A 10404-nucleotide genomic window follows, 5' to 3' on the forward strand; every position below is an offset into this window, starting at 1 on the left:
GCACGCACGGCACGGGTGTGCATGGACCCCCACCCAGCACCCACACGGGGGGGTGCGCGGGTGCCCCCCAAAGCCATAAACACACACCCCCCCCGCAGCACGTGGGTGCAGAGGGGGGACACCCCCCGGCCCCCGCGGGCACCAACCAAAGAGCGTCGGCCCATGGGGGCCCCTCTCCAGCACCCCCCGCCCCGTGCCCCCCCCAGCCGGGGTGGGGGGACCCCCCCTGCACCCCGCGGCCGGGCCAAGACACCTCGGGGGGGGGGGGGGGGCAGGCGACCAGAGAGGAACTTTGGGTTCAGTTTGGGTTTTTTTTTTCTAATAAAGATATGAAAGCGAGCCGGGTGCAGTGCTGGGCGCCGGGGGAGGGGCCTGGGGGGCACTGAGGGGACATGGGGGGGGCACTGGTCCTGGGCACGGGGGAAGGTTCATGGGCTGCCCCTTTTTCCAGGTAGATTGGGGGTCCCCAGGGTGCTCTTTCTGCCAGGTGGATTGGGGGGTCCACAGAGTGCCCCTTCTTCCAGGTGGGTTGGGGGTCCATGGGATTCTCCTTCTCCTGGACAAGTTCGCTGTCCGTGGGGTGCCCCTTCTTCCAGGTACGTTGGGGGTCCATGGGATACTCTTTCTCTTGGACACGCTCGCTGTCCATGAGGTGCTCCTTCTTCCAGAAGGGCTGGGGGTATCCATGGGGTGCCCCTTCTCCTGGGCCAGTTGGGGGTCCCCAGGGTGCTCCTTCTCCCAAAGAACATGGGGGGCCATGGGGTGCCCTTTCTTCCAGGTAAGTTGGAGGTCCATAGAGTGCTCCTTCCCCTGAGGGTCCATGGGGTGCTCCTTCCCCCGGGGGTCCACAGAATGCCCCTTCTCCCCGTCCCCCCTCCTAGCTGGCAGCGTCGAGGCTCTGAAACTTCTGCCGGAGGTCCCTGACGAGGCCGTGGCGGGGGGGCTTGGGGGTGTCGGGGCAGCGCCGCCGGTACTCCTCGGAAGCCTGGTAGGCTTTGCAGCGCTCCACCACCGCCTTCAGGCAGATCTTCTCGCGGGTGGTGGGCGAGCGGATCTGCACGTACGTGGGGGGCTCCGGCAGCCGCTCCAGCACCAGCACCCGCTGCCCGGGGCCCAGGGGAGCTTCTGCCGCCACCCACAGCGCCCCGTCGCTGCTGTGCCTCGCCGGCGCCGGGCTTGGGCTGTCGGATCCCCCGCTGGCCTCGGCGCTCCGGCTCCGGCCGCCGCCGCGCTCCTTCCCGACGGGGCGCCCGCCCCGAACGGGACCCTCGGGCGCCGAGCGGCTGCGGCTCACGGGCGGGGGCCGGGGGGCGCCGAAACGGGCACGGAGCTCCCGCACGTCGGGCCAGGCGAAGGGCTCGGCACCCACGGGGCTCGAGGGGCTGCGGGGGGCACACGGGGCCGGGGGCACCGCCAGCCCTCCTCCGTCCCGCGGCGCAGCCGGTGAGGGCGTGCTGGGAGCGGGGTTCCCGTCCTCCCTCGGCAGCGGGGGCCGGCGGGCGCCGGCGCGGCGGCTCTTGATGCGGAGGCTGTACTGCCGTGCCAGCTGGTACACCTTGGTGCCCAGGTGAGGGGGGGTCAGCAGCAGCTGGGGGGGAGGCCCCGGGGGTGACCCCCCGGCGCCCACATCATCCTCCTCCAGGATGAGCAGCGGCTCGGAGGGCTGCACCCCGTTCTCCTGGCACGGCTCCGGCGCCTCGGGCTGCGCGGGGGGCTCGGGGCTCCCGGGGGGCCGCGGGAGCCCGTTGAGGCGGGACACGGAGCTGCGCACCAGCCCCTTGGGGATGAAGGAGAGGCTCTCGCGGCGGCGCACCCCGAAACCGGCGTCGCGGTGCTCGGCGTGGCCGTAGTAGCTCTTGATCTTGTCGAGGAGCAGGCGGTCCCGGTTGGAGAGCAGCGATTCCCGGCGGGCTCTGGCGAAGGGCTCGGGCGAGGGGATGGTGCTGCAGGAGCCCCCGGGCTCCCCGGACTCGAGCGGGGGGCCCCCGTCCAGGCTGAGGGTGCTGCCGCCGTGGCTGGGGGCGCGTCCCAGCGGCCCCTCCAGTGCCAGGCTGCTCCGCCGGGACAGGCTGCTGCCGCCGCCGAACCGCTCGGCGATGACGCTGGCCTGGTCCAGCACCGAGGGCGGCAGGATGCTGGCAGCTCTTTCCTCCTCTCCTTCCTCCTCCTCCTCCTCCTCGCTGCTAAGCACCTGCAAATCCTCTGCAGCGCGCTCTGGCTCCCTGTCCCCGCTGGGCTGCGCCGGGGGCCCCGCCGGGGATGGGGATTTGGGTGCCTCTGGCACCTCACGGTGCTCTGTGGCGCTGCCAGCGGGTGAGTGGGTGCTGGGTCCCTGGGGACCCCCAGGTGGGGGCTGCAAGGCTGCACTGACCTTCTCACAGCTCCCCGGCCCCCAGCTGCTCGGCCGTTTGGGTCCCTCCAGCACCCGTGGGTGTCCCCCGGCCTGGGCGAGAGCAAAGGTGGGGTGTCATAAACTGGGGGGGCACCCAGGTGCTACAAGCAGGGGGAGTCCCAGCCAAACCACAGCTTGGGACCCTGCAGTGGCCCCGGGAGCAACACAGGGTGCCCTGGTACTGATGTGGGGTACCCCAGGAGTGGTGTGGGATGCTCTGAGAGTGATGTGGGGTACCCTAGAAGAGATGTGGGATGCCCTGGGAATGATGCTGGGTGCCCTGGAAACAATATAGAGGGCCCAGGAGTGATACCAGGTGCCCCGGGAGTGACACTGGGTGCTCTGGGAGTCATGTGGGGTGCCCTGGAAACAATATGGAAACATCCCGGGAACAACACTGGGTACTGCCCAGGGAGGGATGTGGGGTGCCCAGGAAGTGATGTGGGATGCCGCACTATACTGCGTGCCCTGGGAGTGACATGGGGTACCCCAGAAGCGATCTGGGGGACCAAGGTGGGTACCTGCTCTTCCTGGGGCTCCACCAGCAGATTCCCAGCCTCAGGCAGCTCTTCCTGGAAGTCCTTGCCCAAAGCCTCCTCTCCCTCCTCCTCCTCTTCCTCCTCCACCATGCCCTCAGCTGCTGCCCAGGCTCTGGGGTACTGGGAGGGCTCCCCCCCTTCCAGGAGTGCCCCATCGCTGCCAGAATGCTGCACGGGGGCAAGGGCAGGGCTCAGCACACCGTGCCAGGACTGGGGGGCACCGGGCATGCCAACCCACCCACACCCAGCCTTACCTTCAGCCCTGCCAAACAGGAGAGAGAAAAGCAGAGATTAGGGGGGTGCAGCATCCCAAAATTGCCCCCACAGCCCCTGGCCGCCCCTCTGCCCGTCACACCGGTGCCGCAGCCCTGCCAGCTCACCTTGCTCGCCCAGGTGCCACAGGTTGTGCTTGGCGGGCTCTGTGGGGAGGTGAGGTGACAGCGGCATCACCCCTGTGTCCCCAAACTTGTCAGCACCCCGAGATCCCCGAGCCTTGCTGCCATTCGCACCCGACTGCCTGCGCCCCCCGTGTCCCTGCAGCCGTTCCAGGAGTGTCTCCATGTGCTCCTGGTGCTGGAAGGGCTCTGTGGGGACAGGGACAGGGACACCATCAGCAGCCGGTGCCACCCTCCCTGCAGGCATTGGTGTCACCCAGCCATGGTTTGGCCCAGGTAAGTGGTGGAGGTGGTGCGGTGTGGACATTGGGGACAGAGGGAACACGGGGGACACTCAGGACACTGGTGGCACGCAGCTCTCACCGGACTGCCGGCGTCCCTGGAGTGGCTCGGTGGCAGTGTCACCCAGGGGCTGGCAGGACCAGCTCTTCTTCAGGCGCTCAGGGCTGCAGCGGGGCAGGCGCGGGGGGTCTGTGGGGACAGGGGATGACACGGGGGAACACGGGGGGGGACAGAGGAGGGCAGGGAGGGAATGGCGGGATGCCGGTGCCACTCACAGAACAGGTCCATCTCCAGGATGGCTTCCTTAGCCTAGGTGGGGGGAGGATGAAGAGAGATGGGGGTGAAGGTAGGGTGCAGCTGCCCCCCACTCGCCATGCTGGGGGGTGCCCAGTGGCACCGAGGTGCCATCCACCTCAACCTCACCTTCTGGGGGATGGTGGCGTGGTGGTTCTCCAGGATGAGCCGCTTGATGTGGTGGGTCCACATGCGCTTCTCCTCCACACTCTTGGCCTGAGGGGAACAGGGAGGGCACTGGGGTCAGGCAGGGGGCTCCCAGGGGGGGCCTCCAGGGTGCCCAATGCCCCGTGCCCCCTTACCTGCAGGCTGTGCTGCTGCTTGCCGTGCTTGTAGTGCGCCAGGCTGAAGCACAGCGAGTCCCTCGTGCTCTCGATCAGCATCAGCGAGGAGCACTGCAGGGAGAGGCATCGGCATGCCCAGAATGCACCAGGACTCCCACCCCAGAACCCACCGAGGTCCCTGACCCCCACTCCGTTCCTCCATCCCTGGCATCCACCGGGGTCCCCGGCACTCAGTGGGCTCCCCCATGCCCAGCACCCCCCAGTGCCCCATCCCTGTCCCGCACCGGGATGTGGCTCTTGTACACGTAGTGGTCCCCGCGGCGCTTGGTGATGAGCAGGGCCTTGTCGAAGAGGAAGAGGGCACGGTCGTGGCGCACCCGCTGCGCCCGGAACGTGCCCTCCAGCACCAGCTCCCCGTAGCTCGTCAGGTCCGGCCCCTTCCAGCCCAGCAGCAGCGACTGGATCTCCTGTACGGACACACAGGGGACACAAGCATCAGGACACCTGCCACAGCGCCCACCCAGTGCCCCCCTGGCAGCGGTGACCCCCCGGTGCCCACCTGCTGGCGGATGGCGTGCTCGTGCTTGCGCTTCATGTCGTTGATGTACCAGGCGACGCAGGTCATGGTGTCAATGGCCTCCAGCACCAGCTCGTAGTCGTCCCCCGCCTTGTGCTCGAAGTGCCGGGCGATCTCCTGGGCACAGCACGTGCCATCAGGGCAGTGCCCACGGGAACGTCGTGTGCCAGGGGAATGTGCCCTGCCAGTGCCTGGACTGCTCCAGGGAACCTGTGCCAGGTGCCCGTGCCACAGTGGGTGCCCACACCGTGCCGTGCCATGCTCCGGGCGCTCACCTGGAGCAGCAGGTGGTACTTGAGGATCCTCTGGACGGGCTTGAGCAGGTAGGCCCCAAGGGGCAGTGCATGCCGCAGCCGCTCCTGGCATTCCCGCAGGAACCGCGCCTGGACCTTGCTCCTCATGCACTCGGCCAGTGCTGCCACGGAGCTGTGGGCAGGGAGTGGGCTCAGACCCCTGCCCACCCCTGCCCACCTCCCTGCTCACCCCCCTTTGCCCCCACTCACCTGGGGTAGTTGTTGCAGTACTGGGTGTAGATGGTGAATTCCTGGCTCTGCGGGCAGAGGGAGCGTGGCGAGACCTTGGCACGGCTCCAGTGCCCCCCTGGAGCCCCCCATGCCCCTCACCATGCCCGCCCTTACCCGGGTGACAAAGCACACGGCCACGGCCACGGGGTCACTGGCACAGCTCTCCAGGTTCTGCAGGAGGGTGCTGGGGGGCACAGAGGGGACAGAGTGACCACAGCCCCCCCCACTCACAGGACAGGGTGGCACTCCAGTGCCCCACATCCCCCCCCCCGGTGGCACCTGCTCCCCCACCTGCTGAGCTCGTAGATGTCCTCGATGTTCCCGAAGAGCGCGCTGACCTGCTCCGGCCGCAACACCGGCTCCTCCGCGTCGATGATCTTGCCCAGGTAACCCTGCCAGGCACCCACGATGGCAGTGATGCCCCCCAGACCCCAAACCCCACCCGAGGGGTGTCCCCCCGGGTGCCCCTCCTGCACCCACCTCCACGATGCTGCGCAGGTCACGGGCGTAGGTGCGCTCCGACTCCACAATCTCCAGCACCACGCGGTCCAGGTAGCTGGGCTTGGCCCCAGGACCCCCGAAAGGTGCCAGAGGGTGCCCGCTGCGGGCACCCGGCCACCCCCCCGGGGCCGCATTGTTGTTGGTGTTGTGGAGCCCCTCGGCCCACGGCTCGGTCACGGCACCAGCCGGATCCTCCATGGCACAGCCGGGCTCCGGGCTCAGGGCAGGGCGCTGTGGGCAAGCGGGCACTGGCATCCCGGCATCGCCTGGCACCGGCGGGGCACAGGGCGGCTCTGCGGGGGGAGTGGCGGGGTTAGGGGGTGCAGGGATCCCCCAAATCTGGGTGGTGTGCAGCACCAAGGGGGGGTCACCCTGATGAAAAGCCCTGACGGTCAAATTCCCCCCCCATGCCAAGGGGTGCCAGCATCCCCCAACCCTGAAAGTCCCCGGATACAGCACAAAGGGATCTCGGCACAGCCCACTGCAATGCTGAGAACGGAGGGTTCAGCCCCCCCCTCCTCACCCCACACTCGGGGACTGTGCTGGGACCAGGTGGGACCAGCGCCATTGCCCCCACCCAGCGGGGCTGTGCGTCAGCGCCGCGCCCGCGGGACACCTTCCAGGTGAGCTCAGTGCCGGCTCGCCCTTCCGGACCACCGGTGCCACCGGGATCCTCCCGAGCCACCAAAACTGCTCAGTGCCACCAACACAGCTGAGGCACCAAGAAACAGCGGCTGGCAGCAAAGCACGTCGGAACAGCGAGGCCACCGAGCCCGGTCACCCCGGAGAGTGGCCCTGGGGACGGTGACCTTGAGCCAGGCCACGTGCTGTGCCGGGGACATGGCCACCCGAGCCCCCCGGCACCCCCAGCACCGGCACCCAACCGGTCAGGCCGGTTCCCGCCGGCGCCTCCCCACACCCACCGTGCTGCCTGGCCGCCATCCTGCCACCGCCCTCCCCGGGGCTTCCCCAAGCACGCCAGGAGCCCCCCAAAAAGCCACCGTGGTGCTCCCCAAGTGAGGTCCAGCCCCACAGCCCCAGCGGTGCCACAGCCTGGGATCCTGGGTGCTGGCACAGCTGGCTCTGCCGTGAGGCACCTCCTGGGCACCCCAGATGATTTGGTGAGCAGCCCCTCCAAACCCTGAATTCCTTAGCCCTATAGCAATGGGGTACCCGGCCCCACGGGTACCCCGACTCCAGGGGGACACCCAGCCCCATTGGCAGCCCGTGACACCGGGGTGCCCGAGCATCCCCCCTGGCACGCTCTGACCCCCATCCCACTCTGCTGGGGGACAAGAGGGGACTCCCAGGTGGCACTGGGGGACCAGACGGGGGCTCCCCCACGTGACACCCGGCCAGGGATTTGTGGCCACTGCAGTTCGTCCCCAAAGGCCAGCCCCGGCCACCCTAATCCGCTCAGAGCACCGGGATTACGGCGCCGTTCCCACGTCACCGGGACCGTGGCCACTCGCCTCGGCCCTCTGGCCACCTCCGTCCCGCCCCGGCGAGCGCGGGGGGGGTTGATCCTCTTACTCCCCCAGTGTCACCTCGGTGGGCACACGGCTGCCCAGAGCCCCCCGGCTCCCGCCTGCTCCGGGGGGGATTAGCTCTGACTTTCATCCCCCGACCCGCCGCAGCCCCCGGGTACCCCCAGCCCCCGGAGTGCCGACCTGGGTGCAACCGGGGGGCTCCCGAAAACTCCCCAGTGGGGGAAACTGAGGCAGGGGCCGGGGTTGTGCCGGTGCCGGCGGGAGGGAGGTGGGGTTTTCTCCCCGCCGTGGGATCCGCCTGCCCCGTTGCACATTCCAGCGCGGGAGTTGGGGCGCGAGGCACAGCCCACGGCGTTTTCCCAGGATCCCGGCACGGCACGGCACGCCGGGAGAGGGGCCGAGGCGCGCCAGCCCGCCGGAGCCATATAAGGGCAGGCGGTTCACCATTTCCAGGCATTTTCCAGAATCCCAGCGGCCTTGGGAACGGGGAGGTCCCCGCGGCTCCAAGCCCAGCTGCCGCGGCCGTCGCTCCCGGCCCCGGCTGGCACCGCCGGGCCCGGCGGGCACGGGCTGGGCGCCGGCGCTCCCGCCCGCGGGGACACCGGGGGTCCGGCACGACGGGGGTCCCCGTGTCAAGACACTCCCGGGACACGGCGGCATCGACTCCGCGAGGCTGCCAAAGCCTCTTAGTGCCCGGCGCCCGTGGCGTCCCACCGCCTAATCCCAACGGAGGGGCGCGGGGCACCCCCACTCCACAACGGGAACCCCGTCCAGGGGTCACCCCGCATGCCGCAGCCTGTCCTGCACGCTCCGGCTGGGCCTGGGGACCCCCCACGTTTCCGTGGGTGCCTGTCCCGGGAGTTTCCCAGCGCTCCCAGGGCCCCCAGTCCACTGCACCCCCCGGGACCCAGCCCTGGTCACCCCAGGATCCACAGCTCCCGTGGGGACCCCCAGCTCCTGCCTCACTGGCACCCACAGCTCCGGGCATCCCTGGATCCACGAATCCTGCCCTTCCAGGACCCGTGGATCCTGCTCCACCGGGACCCATGGATCCTGCCCCACGGGAGTGCAACGGCTCCCGCCCTACCGGGACCCACGGATCCTGCTCCACCGGGTCTCAGGGATCCCACTCCACTGGGATGCAACGGCTCCTGCCCCACCGGGACCCCCGGATCCTGCCTCGCCGGGACCCCCGCTGCCGGGCACCCCCGGGACCGCCCCCTCCCGCCCGGCGGGGACCCCCGGCTCCCCCCCGCGGCCCCCACGGCCGTGCCCCGCTCCCGCCCGGGCCGGACTCACCGCGCTCCGCTCCCGCCGCCGCCGCCCCAGCCCGTCCCGTCCCGCCCCGTCCCGGTCGTGCCCGCAGGAAGCGGCGGGAGCGCCCCGGGGCGGGGACAGTGGCCGCCCCGCCCGGCCCCGGGAACGGGGACTCCCGGGAATGGGAGCGGGATGGGATGGCAGGGAGCCTGGGCGGCGTGTGGGGCACGGTCCGGTACTGTCCCGGTCCCTGTCCGGACCAAGTATGGTCCCGGTACAGCCCAGGTACTGTCCCGGTACGGTCCGGGTGTGGTCCAGGTACTGTCCCGGTGCCGGTACGGTCCGGGTATGGTCCCGGTACAGTCCCACTAAGGTCCTGGCACGGTCCTGGCACAGTCCAGGTACTGTCCCAGTACAGTCCAGGTCCCGGTATGGTCCAAGTACTGTCCTGACCCATTCCTGGCACGGTCCCGGTACTGTCCTGGCACGGCCCTGATGCTGTTCCGGGATGCACCCATGCACAGCGTGGGGGGATCCCACACCCACCAGGGCACCCGTGGGGTCACTGCCCCACCACGGGCACCACGTGCCACCAGCCGTGGGGTGGATGTGGGGCACCCCCCGGTGCTGGGGCAGGGTGGAGGGTACACCCAGTCCCCCTCTATCCCACCTCTGCCCCTTCCGTCGCCAGCGCCCTGCTCTGGCACTGCCGCGATGCCTGAGCCCCCAAATCCGGCTGCACCAGCTCCCCACGGCTCCCACAGCCCCACAGGGGTCTTTGACCCCAGATAAAGCTGAGGGGGCAGCTGGAGACCCCAGCCCCCTGCGGCACCTGCCACCAGAATAGGCCCATTCTGCCAGCGGGAGCCTTGTGCCACCGGCGCCGGATCCCGCTCAAAGGCTGGATTGTTCCGAGTGGAGCGGGAACACGGCCAGGCCCGGCACCAGCACTGCGTGGCATCGTGGGGGGACGTGTGGCACCCGTGGGGTGGTGGGTGGGGTCCCCGCTGCCCTTGCCAGCACAGGAACACATGCTGTGCCAGCAGCCGGAGCGGGACACAGCCAGGATGGTGGCGGCTCCTTCACCGGGATGAGATGTGGGCACGGGTGGGTGCTGGGGGCTGGATGATGGGTGCTGCTGGGGGCACATGGGGCTGTAACCACCCCCACTAAGCCACACCCGGATCCTGTCCCGTCCCCCATGGACCTGCCCCGAATCCCATGGACCCTTCCCACACCCCCTTCCCAAACTCCCCACCCCAAATCCCTCTCTCCTTCCCGTCTCCCCAGAGCCCCTTCTTGCCATAACTCCTTCCCTTCCCCTCTTCCCAAATCCCCTCCGCAAACCCCCTCCCTGGACCGCTCTTCCCCGTATTCCGCCTCCACAGATATCCCCTCGCCCATATCCCCTCCCCAGACCCTCTCCCCCTCCTTCCTTCCCTCCCCAAACCCCCCCATTCTCCCCTCCCCGGACCCTCTCCCTCCCCTCTCTCTTGCCCTCGGTCCTCCCGCCCGCCAGGGGGCGCCCCGCTCCCTCCTGCCCCCCGTCCTCCCGCCCGCCAGGGGGCGCGCCCCTCCCTCCCCCGCAGTTCCCGTCGTGCCCCGCGCGGCCGAGGCGGGAACGCGGCGGCTCAAGATGGCGGCGGCGCTGGCGGCGCGGAGCTGCCTGGAGCTGAACGCGGCCGGGCGGGCCCCGCCGCGGCCCCCGCAGGAGCTGCTCTTCGTGCCTCCCGGCACCGCCCCCCTCCCCGCCGGCCGCTACCCCGACAGCGCCGGCGGCTTCTGCTACCAGGAGAGCGCGCAGCTCGCGGCCGCCACCAGGAACCGATGGGTGCGGTGGTGAGTGCGCGCACCCGCCCACCCCACCCC

General features: G+C 70.0%; 2 protein-coding genes across 4 annotated transcripts in view; one reads left to right on the forward strand and one right to left on the reverse strand.

The window, feature by feature from the left end:
- Nucleotides 1–10: 10 nt before the first annotated feature.
- Nucleotides 11–6076, reverse strand: PLEKHG3 (pleckstrin homology and RhoGEF domain containing G3). 2 transcript variants are annotated; one of them, XM_027662106.1, is made up of 16 exons: nt 5768–6076; nt 5579–5679; nt 5402–5471; nt 5267–5313; nt 5039–5189; nt 4746–4880; nt 4471–4653; nt 4205–4297; nt 4032–4118; nt 3884–3917; nt 3690–3797; nt 3441–3515; nt 3312–3350; nt 3186–3193; nt 2914–3099; nt 11–2443 (listed from the first exon to the last, which is right to left on the reverse strand). In XM_027662106.1, the coding sequence occupies exons 1-16, from the start codon at nt 6041–6043 to the stop codon at nt 878–880; spliced, it is 3159 nt and encodes a 1052-aa protein (XP_027517907.1). In that variant the 5' UTR covers nt 6044–6076; the 3' UTR covers nt 11–877. The 2 variants fall into 2 exon arrangements, with proteins under 2 accessions (XP_027517907.1, XP_027517906.1); XM_027662105.1 differs by having other exon boundaries at nt 3312–3515.
- Nucleotides 6077–10171: 4095 nt separating this feature from the next.
- The window catches only part of NUP160 (nucleoporin 160), a 31456-nt gene continuing 31223 nt past the window's right edge, over nt 10172–10404 (forward strand). For both annotated transcript variants that reach the window (XM_027662088.1, XM_027662087.1), the window contains exon 1: nt 10172–10374. In XM_027662088.1, coding sequence (XP_027517889.1) covers nt 10172–10374 — 203 coding nt within the window. The remainder of the gene's footprint in view (nt 10375–10404) is intronic.

The sequence above is a fragment of the Corapipo altera genome, unplaced genomic scaffold (genome assembly GCF_003945725.1).
Source record: "Corapipo altera isolate COAL_440 unplaced genomic scaffold, ASM394572v1 RXGC01000072.1, whole genome shotgun sequence".
Classification (NCBI taxonomy): Eukaryota; Metazoa; Chordata; class Aves; order Passeriformes; family Pipridae; genus Corapipo; species Corapipo altera.